The sequence below is a fragment of the Narcine bancroftii genome, chromosome 2 (genome assembly GCF_036971445.1).
Source record: "Narcine bancroftii isolate sNarBan1 chromosome 2, sNarBan1.hap1, whole genome shotgun sequence".
NCBI lineage: Eukaryota > Metazoa > Chordata > Chondrichthyes > Torpediniformes > Narcinidae > Narcine > Narcine bancroftii.
In genome coordinates this window covers 189,934,937-189,947,640 of record NC_091470.1, presented here as the reverse complement: position 1 = coordinate 189,947,640, position 12,704 = coordinate 189,934,937, and the positions used below count along the sequence as shown (strand labels likewise).

Here is a 12,704-nt window from a genome sequence, read left to right as displayed (position 1 = left end):
CAGAGGGGGGAGAGAATAGGGGAGTGGAGGAGTCCATGGGGGAGGGGGACGGGAGAGGAGGGTTACAGCCCGACCGAAAGGGTAGATCTGTGAGTAAAATATTTGTTTTATTAAAACACAGAATTGATTTATAAATTGTGCTCCTCTGTTCAGATCGACAGATGGGAGGGTCCGGTCAGCCGCCCCCCCCCCCCCCCCAAAGTCAGCTCCAACGCCCAGCCCCATCTCAGCCCAGTTAGTTCCCTTCCCTTTCACTCCCCCCGCCCCTCACATCTCAGCCCGGTTTTAGTGGGCAAAGTAGTCGCCCCCAATGAGAAGCTGGAGTAACCCGGTGAGGTGCTGGTGCTCCTCTCCGGCGAGCCCTGGCAGCACCGCACCCCTGATGGAGACATTAAATTTGAGACAGGAATCGAAAACATCATAAAATGTGTGGTTGCTTTGGTGACCCTCGTGTTGCAGGTAGGTGGGTACATGAATGCCACCCCCCATGACATTGACCCTGGGGTCCTTACTGAAGCCTGTGAGGTATTTAATTCGCACTGGTCACCAGCCCAGACACACGGCTTCCTCTCGCCTGGATTTTAGCGCGCCGAAGTTCGCCACCATTTGAGCGGTCAGTTTCACTTTTGTTGCACCAAGAAGTCCAGTTGTGCAAATCTAGGCGCAGAATAAATGCCCCAGTGGAGAAAGTAAAAGGAGATCTGAGCCCTCCCAGACCATGAAGGGTCCTTGATAATGGTTGTTGTACTAATTTGCTCATAAATCGTATTCGCGTAGATCACTGAAAGTAACGGCGATAGTAGTGAGATAAACAAGCAGCAACATTAAAATTAAACCTGTAAATTACAGTATCTGCACACGGCCTAACTACTAATTCCCACAAGATTGTAGCTAAAACACCAGAAAATTCAACAAAATCAGCGACTGTAAAAACACTGGCAGCAACAAAAACAACAGCGCTTGCTTGTTTTCGCGTGCTGTGATGTGATTTTCGTGTTGTGATTCAAAGTGCTGGGTCATAACGACGGCTCTGACCAGAGCACATTGAAGTTTCAAAAAGTAAATGACCATCGAGTTTTAGCCTAGTAGAGGGAGCTGCCCACGGGGAGGGGGATTCTGGCGCCGGTCCCACCCCGCGTGGGTTCTGCCAAATATCCTTTCTGTATCGTTTTTTGTTTGTTAGAACTAACTACTGGGATATTTTTATGAAAAATAATAAATTTCTGCTGAAGCACTGCACAAAAATTTTACAGACCATCATTTTGGCATCACCCCCTCTGATGGTGTTGTTACAAGCCCAGAGGACCCAATAACACAGCAGCAATAGATATTCACCGAGACAAGTGGTTACTTCAACAAAAGTTGCTTTTAATTATCTTTAAACATGAAAACAGAATCACACTTTAACTTATCACTATTGGGGGCGTGGCAAGATGGCGTAAGGAACAGACGTGCCTTCCAGTCTTCTCCTGACTCTAACTTATTGTTTTGTCTTTAAGTGCCCGTTAAAACTTTTTAAAAAAGTTTATAAATAGTATGAGGTGTTGAATTAATACCTAATGGTACATTTGTTAAAAAAAAGTAAAAGGAAACATCAATAGATTGTTAAAAAATTAAATTTTCTGAAATTATCTGAGCCTGCTTGTTTACAAAAAGCCACGACTCAGCGTGAAATGGATCCAGGAAAAGAAGCGAAGAAATCGCCCTGGAGCTCTGTTTTGATTTCGTAAGTCTTTCTGAAGGTCATTTTCAGCTGCCTTTAGAACAAAGGGCTGGCCGGATGCCAGTATTTCAAGCAACGTCGCCTGAGACTTTGACTACTGAATTAGCTGGGGCGCCACCAGTTGGAGATATACCATCAGTTATAACAGCTCTTCCAGATACTGACGTAACGAAGCTTTTAAAGGAGGTTTGGATCAAAAATAACCCTGATCATCAGCCTCCTGTTACTTCTGGGGGGTCTGTGACAGGGGCTCTTACACAGAGTCAAATTGCAAGAAAAGCTACTAAATTAAAAGAAGGGATAGAAGGTCCTCTGATTCCACAAGAACAGCAGGATCCCACCATGTCTGGATCTACTGATGTTGATATACTTTTCAAGAGTCTTGAACATAAGATATTTTCTTCAATGATGCATTTAGGAGATTCTATGAATAATTTTACTTCTAAGATTAATGCATTGATGGATGTCAATACTCAACAGATGGCTGATTATGGAGCTTTTAAAGTCGAAACTATTGAAAGACTTGAGATGTGTGATCAAGGATTATCTGATGTACAAGATCAATTGAAAGATGTGAATAAAACAATTGAAATGCTACAGATTCAGAATAAAGATTTAGCAAAAAAGTTGATTATTTGGAGAACCAATCTAGACAGAATAATGTGAAAATTGTCGGCTTGCCAGAAGGCATAGAAGGGTCAGATCCAAGAAAATTTTTCACTGAATGGATTCCACAAGTGTTGGGACAAGATAAGTTTCCTGAAGGTTTAATATTGGAACGGGCTCATAGAGCTTTGAGAAGGAGACCTTTCTCAGGACAGAATCCAAGACCTGTTCTGGTTCGCTGTTTAAATTACTGTGATAGAGAGACTATTTTACATATGGCTATTAGAAATGCACAGCAAAACAGATCTCCTTTGATGGTTCAGAGTAATCGTGTTTTCTTCTATCCGGATTTGAGTCAGGAAATTATGTTTCAACGACGTGAATTTAATTCTGTGAAAGAATTATTGTGGAAAAAAGGATATAAGGCAACATTTAGATACCCTGTGGTACTGAAGATTTTTCAGGATGGATATCAACCAAAGTTCTTTGATAATCCTAAAGAAGCTATGGATTTTGCTCACTCTTTACCAATTACGCAATTCCAGGAACGACGTAGTCCTCCACAGTCTCCTCCAAAGAGGGCAGAGCTGCAAGAAGGGAATTTGATTTCTGGAAGAAATGGAAGAAACGGTGGTCTCAATGGCAAAGGAAACTCATTTAATAGATAAGGAACATTTGAAACTCAAACGTGAATGGGTTGGGCACGTTTTTTATTCTTCGTTTAATTCTAAGGCAAAAGGTGTGGCAATTTTGGTACATAAGAATCTACCATTTTAGTTACAGAGTGAAGAGAAAAATGGTGGAAGATTATTAAAATTAAATTGTACAATCTTTAATGAGGCATGGACTTTGCTTGATGTTTATGCTCCTAATGTTGAGGATACAGCTTTTGTTGTGGATATGTCTTTATTACTTGGACAATCGAACTCTAATGTGATGTTGGGGGAGATTTGAATGTGGTGTTGGAGCCTTTATTGGATAAGTACTCAAGAGTAATTAAGAAGTCTAAGATGGCAATTCAAGTGATTAATATGATGGCAGATTTGAATTTAATTGATATTTGGCAAAGAGTTAATCCTACAGAGAAAGATTTTTTTTTATTCCTCGTGACATAATTATTTTTCTAGAATTGATTATTTTTTAATATCAGCACATTTGCAGGATAGGGTTACATCTGTGGAGTATAAGGCTAGATTGGTTTCAGATCATTCATTATTATTATTAGAATATTTGAGCTCACAAGATGTTCAGAAAGCTTCAAGATGGAGATTTAATACTATGCTATTACGACGCGAATTTAATTCTGTGAAAGAACGGTTGTGGAAAAAAAGACATAGGGCAACATTCAGGTATTCTGCGGTACTGAAGATTTTTTAGGATGGAAATTAGCCAAAATTCTTTGACAATCCTAAAGAGGTTATGGACTTTGCTCAGTCTCTACCAATCATGCAGTTTTAGGAACAATGTAGTCCTTCAAGGTCTCCAAAGAGAGTAGAGATGTAAGGTGGGATCCAGATTTTTAAAAGAAATGGAAGCAATGGTGATCGAAGTGGTAACGTTGATTTAAAAAAATAAATCTTTTATCTTTTTTTTGAAAAGAGTTTAAATAGTTTAAATAATGATGATAGTTTAATGAAATGGGAGTTGGGAGAGGGAACTGGGTGGGCACTAGTTTCCAGAAGTCATCAGCTACCTGTGAGTTATCTCACACCCAATATTTTGGGGGCGTTACCGCTTTGGGCGATTTAAACAGGAGGAGGTAGTTGTGACCTCCGACCTGTTTTTTTTTTCTTTTTAATTTTTGGGTTAAGAAGTGAAGGTTTTTTTTTAATTATTTTTTTTTTAAATAAATTTTTTTTTAACTCTTTTTGTTTTCTGATTGTAATTGAGAGGGAATTAGGAGGCTTTTTTTTCTCTCCTTTTTTTCTCTTTTTTTGGGGGGGATTTTTTCTCTTTTTTTCTTTCTTTTTTAAGAGGATGATGTCACAGAAGATAATAAGTCAAAAATTGAGGATGTTGAATTAGGTGAAGAGGAAGATGAGGGGAAAGGTGATAAGAAGAGAAAGAAGAAAATTAAGTACAAATACATTGAGGGATAAGAGTTTAATAAAATTAAATTAATTTCGATAGAGAATTTTGAAGATGTTATAAATGAAGAATATGGAGAATTTTATAAGAATTTGAACTTTTTTTCTTTTATTTTCTTTTTTTATATAAGGGGAGGGGAAGGGAATAAAAAGTTTATCTGATTGTTTTTCTAAGGGATGTTTTTGTTCTCTCGATGAATTATAAAGGAAACTTGGTATTAATGGAAATTCTGTATTTATGTATTATTAATTATGATTTTTTGTATAACAGATATGTTGTTGATATATGATTTTAATATTTGAACTTAGTTTTAAAGTGGATTTCATTTGTTAAATACATGTATTATGTTTGATTTAAATGTATGTTTAAGGGTATTATTTTAGTATTGATATTTTTTTGTTGTTAGTAATTTTTTTTGTTGTTAACTTTTATCTTTTTTTGTAAGTGGGGTTTTTTATTTTATTTACAACATTGTTAATTAATTCTTCACTCTTTATTTTGGGGGGAGGGTTGGACTAATTTTAAATTAGATGATTAATGTTGTGTTATAATTATTGGGGGGGTTAATTTGTGTAGTTTAATGATGTAGTATTCTAATTTTTATTATCTTATTTTTTATTATTTCTTTAAATGTAATTTTTATTTTATTCATGTCATAAAATTTTAAATAAAGTTAAAAAAAAAATAACTTATCACTATTGACTTACCTAACTTAACCTCTTTCTAATTCTAAGCACAGGTGTGTGTAATGTGTGTGTAAGTTCAGAAAAGTTCTTTGGTTCACAGTCCAATCTCACTTCTCATTCCTGCAAATTCACTGGTTGCAGGCAATTCTTATACTGTGCACAGAATTTAACATTTATAAAGTTCACCAGGCTTGAAAGGTAAATGGTTACTGCTCAGGAAGGTTCTTGTCAGTTTTCAGAGATATTTGTTATTCCAGGACATCTACAACTGATTTATTTCCATCAGCCACTTCAGTGTCTTGCTGACTAAACTTACCCCCTCAGGGTTCTCCACATGATTGTAATGGAGAGGCGCTGCTGCGCTCCTATTCGGAGGACACACTACCTGCTAATCAAGGTCAAAGTCTCACCCCAAGCCATCAAGGTGACCCTTACAATTGGCCTACCTAAATCACCAGCTGCTGCAGTCCAGACAGCCCACCCAGACTCAGTCCTGACCTTCACCCAATTGGCCCAGGAGAATCATCTCAGTTCACCCCTGCTGAGCCCTTGCACTTGACTTCGAGCCATTGGCCACAGCAACCAGCGGGGCCCACACTCACCCATATGATTGGCCCCCAACTTTGCCTCCAGCCCCTTCTGCCTCTTTGGACTCCTGGTGGCATGTAAGTATCATCTTCTACACTGGGTTGGGGTGAGTCTCGAGGCCCGGTAGCAGAGCCATGTCCGTACCGGTCAAGGGGTGGGGGCATGTAATATCACCTTGATCTGATTGTTGAATGTTCATGCTCTTGTAACTTCCCCAGTTTCTGTCGGTTTCCCCTCGTCATCTGAAAGTGTATATTTACCCCCTGTGTATTGAGTATTGGACTGTGTATTGGACTACCAGCCGCCCTACATCTCCATCGAGCACACAGAACTCAAAACGGTCAACCAGTTTACCTACCTCGGCTGCACCATCTGATGCGAGGATCGACAACGAGATAGACAACAGACTCGCCAAGGCAAATAGCGCCTTTGGAAGACTACATAAAAGAGTCTGGAAAAACAACCACCTGAAGAAACACACAAAGATCAGCGTGTACAGAGCCCTTGTCATACCCACGCTCCTGTTTGGCTCCGAATCATGGGTCCTCTACCAGCATCACCTACGGCTCCTAGAACGCTTCCATCAGCGTTGTCTCCGCTCCATCCTCAACATTCATTGGAGTGACTTCATCACCAACATCAAAGTACTCAAGCTGGCAGAGTATGCAAGCATCGAATCAACGCTGCTGAAGATCCAACTGTGCTGGGTAGGTCACGTCTCCAGAATGGAGGACCATCGCCTCCCCAAGATCATGTTATATGGCGAGCTCTCCACTGGCCACCGAGACAGAGGTGCACCAAAGAAGAGGTACAAGGACTGCTCAAAGAAGTCCCTTGGTGCCTGCCACATTGACCACTGCCAGTGGGCTGAGATCGCCTCCAACCGCGCATCTTGGCGCCTCACAGTTCGGTGGGCAGCAACCTCCTTTGAAGAAGACCGCAGAGCCCACCTCACTGACAAAAGGCAAAGGAGGAAAAACCCAACACCCAACCCCAACCAACCAATTTTCCCTTGCAACCGCTGCAACCGTGCCTGCCTGTCCCGCATCGGACTTGTCAGCCACCAACGAGCCTGCAGCAGATGTGGACATACCCCTCCATAAATCTTCATCCGCAAAGCCAAGCCAAAGAATTGAGTGTGTGTAGAAGTTTGCTTAATGTATCGACCCTGTTGTCCCATTTTCATCCCTGAAATAAATGTGCTTTGTACCTGCACTCTGGTGTGGTTCTTAACCTGTGGGACCCACACTAACCAAAACAACAATTGACACTGTGAGAATGGTCCCAAGGGTTTTGGCCAAGCATAGATTGGAGGGATGTTTTGGATCAGGGGAAAGAAAGCCAGTACTGACCCGAAAGGCAGAATCCTCGGGTAGGCCGAAAATAGTGAGGGATTTGGCCAGCATGCTGGCTGACTTCGGTAAGCCCGTGGATTGGTCCGAACAGCTGGGCCCTCATGACGAGGGTATGGGCCACCATGTGCTAGCCCTCCTTAAGGAGTCAGGGTTTCCCAAGGCAAGGGGCAGTCAGAGAGGAGCCTACTGGCTGCTGCATCACTGCTGAGACACCAGGTAGGGATCACCCAGCAGCTGGTGGACAAGCTGAAGTCCCTCTCTGAGCCAAAGGACAGGGAGACAGAAGCCCTGGATGGACCTGCAGTGGATGGCAGGAGGCACTTCTTGCAGCCCAAGGCAGAGCAAGTGACCTAGAGACCAGAGGCACAGAGGTCGCCTGCCGACTGATGCAGCTCCAGCAGGCTCAGACAGCTTGTCGGTCAGGCTGGCGACCTGACCCGATTAAAGTTAGAGCCTTGGTCAGGCAAGGTGAGCAGCTGGACGCTTGGCTGGGGGATGGGGACATCTGGATGGAGAATGGTGAGGACGGGACCCCGGGGAACCAGGGTCCTGCTCCCCCCACTGCTGAGCCCTCAAAAGCCCGACTTATCACCACATAGTCCCAAGTCCTCCGTGGAGGAGAGGGAGGTGATGAGGAGGGGGCAGTGGGAAATGCACCAGGGGACCCTTAGAGAACATTGAGGCACGGTAGTACTCCCCCCATGGAGCTCACCCAGTGTTGCAGAGAAAGAATCACCTACTGACACCAGGGTAACACTTTGGAAGAGTTTTATTAGCAAGATATTTTGGAGAGCAGGCCCATCACCCAGCCTGAGCTTGCTCTGCTCACAGCCAGTTTTAACAGAGTTTATATACAATAAATGGCAGTGCCTTCCTGCATGTGGGCTTTCTGTTGCGGTCAACCTGACAATAGTTTATCAATGTCAACATTTGGCAATAATTTAATCATTGTTTCACAGAATTCCAAATCTTATCATGTCTGCAGATAAGTTTGTTTGCAGATAAATCACAACCTTGAGGTTCCCTGCCTCCACTTAAGCAATATGCAACTGACTCTTGTTTGTTCTTGTAAGCAACTTATGGGTGAACCCTTCACCCTTTGTGTTCAGATTTTCCTCCACACCCAGCTGACAGACCAAAACCGCCAGCGGCCAGGTGAGCACCTTGCTGCTTGGTGCCTCAGGCTGTGGGATGAGGGGGGCACAAATATTGCCCTCCCCCATCGGGAGGCCAGTGCCCTGGGGAATATCTCCGACTCCCAGATCATTAACAATGCCCTGCAAGCACCAAAGGAGGGGGGGCCCCACAGGTGGGAGAATGTAGTCACAGCCATACAGACCCTGGTATCCCACCTGGCTGGAATACCCAGTGGGCCACGGTAGGGGATGGCATCTGGGTCATCAGGGAGTGGGCACTTATCAATGGGATCTATGACTGCCCACTAACGGGGCATGGCAGACCCCCCCATCCTCTCCCATTGGATGGAGGCCAGGGTCCCCAGCATGTGCACTCCATTGCCCTTTCCTGCCCGGGGGACCTGAGGCCACACATCCCCGTAGCTGCACACTGGGGAAAGGGCAATGTGCAGTGCTGGCTGGCATTCGTGGACACAGGTGCACAACACACCATCATCCCTGCGGGGTGATGGGGGATCCCCATGCAGACAGAGGGGCTGGGAGGCTCCCTCCAGCCTGCCCGTCTTGGTCCTCAATGCTCCCTCCCCTGAATGTATATTGGATATCAATGTATTATGGGGACAGTCCCTCCACTCCAACCGGGGCTGCTTCACCTTTGGGGTCGCACGGACGACCGTGGTAGTGTGGGCAGCTAAGTGGGAGCTGCCCACTTAGTAATCATACCCCCCCCCTTCCAAAGTAACATACCTGCAGCAATACTGCGTCCCGGGAGGACACTGGGACATTACTGAGGCCGTGCTGGCTCTCCTGCAGGAGGGAGTCATCCTTTCAATAGCCCTGTTCGGCCAGTCGGCAAAAAGGATGGCACCTGGAGGATGACTGGATTACAGGCAGCTGAACAAAGTTGCTCTCCCGCTGGCCACTGCTGCTCCAGACCTTAGTGGAAGACATAGCTTCCCGAGCAGATAAGCCCTGGTGTGCAGTGGTGGACCTGACCCATGCATTATTTTCCATCCCCCTACATAACAACTCCAAGACCAATTTGCATTTACTTGGATGCCCAACAATACACTTTTTGTAGACTCCCTCAGGGCTCCCTCCACAGCCCCATGATCGGTCACAGCCTAATCGCCCGTGATCTGCAGTCAATTGACTTCTCCCCACGAGGTGTCGATCGCCCACTATATTGAGACATACTCATCCAGCTCTTCAGATGCTAATGAATTTCCTGAGAGACGGCGGACGGGCCATTAATATGAATAAGATTTAGCCCTCCCGTGAAGCCCATTTCCTGGGTATTCCATGGCACTCAGGACACAGGAATCAGCCAGGAGTAAGATTTTAAACTTTGAAGTCTCCACTAATAAAACCAGCACACAGTTTTGTGGGTCTCTTTGGGCTATTGGAGACAACACATACCCTACCTCACCTTGATCCTAAGACCAATCTATAGAGTCTCACGCAAAAAGGCCACCTTCCAATGGGATCCCGAACAACAGGCTGCTTTTGATACAGTGAAGTAGGCTGTGGAACAAGCATTGTCCCTTGTTCCCAGGTAGGCAGGTGTTCCTTTTGAATTACAGGTGTCAGCGAGAGAGACCACTGCCGAGTGGAGCCTCTGGCAGAAGCTCCGAGGTTGCCAAGTCCCCCTGGGTTTCTGGGCAAAGTCCCTGCTTGAAGCTGCTGCTGGTCCAGCCCATTTGAGCACCAACTGCTTGCCTGCTATCTGGCCCTCCTAGCCACCGAGCACCAAACAGGCACTGATCCCATCATCCTCCATTCACACCTGCCCATTATGCGGTGGGTCAAATCCTCCATCTACCCACAAGGAAGGCCGGGCTCAGCGGTCATCCATAGTAAAATGGAAGTGGTACATTGCAGACTGTGCAGAGTCCGGCCCAGAAGGGGTGAGCTACCTCCGCGAGCAGGTCATGTCCTTCCCGCAAGCCCAGGAGCTGGCTCCAGAATGGCTGAATTCCCGCCCTCCCCCATGCCCTTGGGCCACTCCTTTGACTCCCTTGATCCCCAACAAAGGACACATGCCTGGTTCACAGACGGCTCCAGCCACTGGAAAGGGGGGAAGCAATGCTGGAAGTCAACGGCAGTCCACCCTGCCACGGGGAAAGTTATCACCAAAGAGGGTGAGGGGGGCTCCATCCAGCTTGCTGAGCTGGCAGCAGAAGCACTTATACTTCAGAACACCATGTGGCCCATCCACATCTACACCGATTCATGGGCAGTGGCCAACGGTATGTCGGTGTGGATGGCCCGATGACATGAAATGGGGTGGGATATCCACGGATGCCCCCGCTGAGGGCAGCACCCACTGGGAGCTAATCTGAGACCAAGCCACCCACAGGAGATCACAGTTCACCATGTAGATGCATACACCCGCAACACCACAGAGGAGGAAGCGCACAACGTGGCCGTGGACCAAGCCGCCCAAATATGCACTGCCTCCACCTCCCCACCAGACACTGACAATGGGGCACTGGCTGCATGGGCACACCGCAAAAGCGGCCACCTAGGGGCTGACAGCACACGACGATGGGCAGAACAGTTCAAGGTCGCCCTCACCCTGGACCAGTGCACAACTGCTGTGGTCGACTGCCTCATCTGTCAACGGGTAAAGCCAAGCTGGTGGCTAACAGGGCTACCAGATTATATTCACCATGGCTTGGCAGCAGGTCACATATGGCAAATCAACTATACGGACCACTCCCACACTAAAACCTGACAATGGTGGACACATATTCTAGTGTACTGGTGGCAGTACCCTGTGAGAAAGTTGACCAGAATAATACCATTAAAGGATTGCAGTACCTCTCCTCCATTTGCGGAGTCCTGTGGGAGGTGCAATCCGATCAGGGCTCACACTTTACGGAGTCCAAAGCCCAAGACTGGGTTGATGAGGTGAGGATCTCGTGGCTGCTCTACATACCCTATCACCCCCAGGCATCTGGGTTGGTTGAAAGGATGAACAGCCTGCTCAAAGAGAGCATCCACACTTTGACATTGAGGGGGTGGCTGACCATCCTGCAACAGGCCACCTCTCACACTCCCCATCCCTGGAACCAGAGCCCCCCAACCTCCCCAAGACCGAGGACTCAGGGAGAGTATGGGTACAACAGCCACGAAGTCTGCTCTAAAAGGCGAGATAGTCACGCGCGGTCCAGGAGACACCTGGTGGGTTGCAATCTCAGGCCAGACCGACCTCTCCTGTCTCCACACCCACCATCTCACTCGGAGACAATGAGTTCTCACCCCCCCCCCCTTGTTTCTTTCACCCCACAGGAATATGCAAGACCTGCTTCTACCCCTGCTACTAGTGGTGACCATGGGCAATGGCAGATTGGCGAACACATTCCTCTGCATTACCTATGAATTCGCCACCACCACAAACAGATCAGACTACTGGATCTGCATCCAAACTCCAGTACACGCCGATCAAGCATTACCACTCACCTCCAACCTGCTGGACGACTCTCAGATGAACTGCCTACATAGACTCTTTGCTCCAGTAGGTTTGGGTTAGCTGTGTGAGAGATAATGGAATATGGGAAGTTAATCAATTGCTAAATAGGAATGAATTATGATGGGTTGAATAAGGGTGGAGTAAGAATCGAGTGTGAGGAAGGGTTAAGCAAGTATAATAGAATAGGGGTCTTATAGCAAGTAGATAGATTTAGCAAGTCCTGGGGGTTGAGATTAATGAATAAGAACAAAGACATGACACTTCCTGGTAAATAAGTTTACAGAAAGGCACATAAACTGCACGTAGGCAGAATTACCTAATGCTAAACCAATCCAAGAGGCAGAAGATTGTTAAGGGGGGAGGTACCTCTGTACTGAAATAGAATGTATAAAAAGTTGGGTGAGCCCCAGTATGTGTGTGTATTCCCAGGGTAAGGGGAAGCACCCAACTTTGCACTGTTGTAAAATAAATGTTCTTTGTTCTCAATTTTTGTCTCGAGTGAAATCTGTGAAGGCACCTCTGCTTCTCACAACTTGGAGACTTGTCTGGGATTGCACTCCCTCCACTGACAGAGCGCCTGACGACGGGGGTAGGTGCACCCCGGCTGATTCAGCTGGACTCCCAGACGACGGGTAGCTGGTCAGTGGACGAAGCGAGTGATATCCAAGAAGAGGCATTGAGAACAAACGACAGGAGGATGTTAAAGAAGTGCGCTAGGAATAGCTACTGGATTCCGGTAAGAGGAATTTCATTTTCCTGCCATTATGGGAGGAGGAAGTAGCAAGGGAAAAAGTCCTAAAGAAGGACGAGAGGATAAAATACCGAAACATAGTCCGTTAGGACTAATGTTATCCAATTGGAGTGCAGGGAAAACCCGTGGGAAGGATAAGCAGACCATGGTCAGGTATTGTTGTCAGGAATGGGTTACGAATCCGATAAAAGGGAGTTCAGTATATTGGCCAAAGTTCGGATCCGACGAGGATTGGATGTGTCAGGCATTGAACATCTGGCTCTACCAAAATCAAGGAGACAATACCAACAGTAGGG

The 12,704-nt window shown here is 46.0% G+C and overlaps 1 protein-coding gene across 1 annotated transcript; it reads left to right on the top strand.

The window, feature by feature from the left end:
- The first annotated feature begins 35 nt into the window (after positions 1–35).
- On the top strand, positions 36–6,876 carry LOC138753029 (uncharacterized). The gene is made up of 3 exons (XM_069915623.1): positions 36–89; positions 361–459; positions 5,910–6,876. Exons 1-3 carry the CDS (start codon positions 36–38, stop codon positions 6,792–6,794), a joined length of 1,038 nt encoding a protein of 345 aa, XP_069771724.1. The 3' UTR covers positions 6,795–6,876.
- The last annotated feature ends 5,828 nt before the right edge of the window (positions 6,877–12,704 follow it).

Coding starts and splice junctions, on each gene's coding strand:
- LOC138753029 (XM_069915623.1), top strand. CDS start 36: ATGGGGGAGGGGGACGGGAGAGGAGGGTTACAGCCCGACCGAAAGGGT. Junction 90..360: donor CCGACCGAAAGGGTAGATCT/GTGAGTAAAATA, acceptor CTCTCCGGCGAG/CCCTGGCAGCACCGCACCCC. Junction 460..5,909: donor TGGTGACCCTCGTGTTGCAG/GTAGGTGGGTAC, acceptor TAACTTCCCCAG/TTTCTGTCGGTTTCCCCTCG.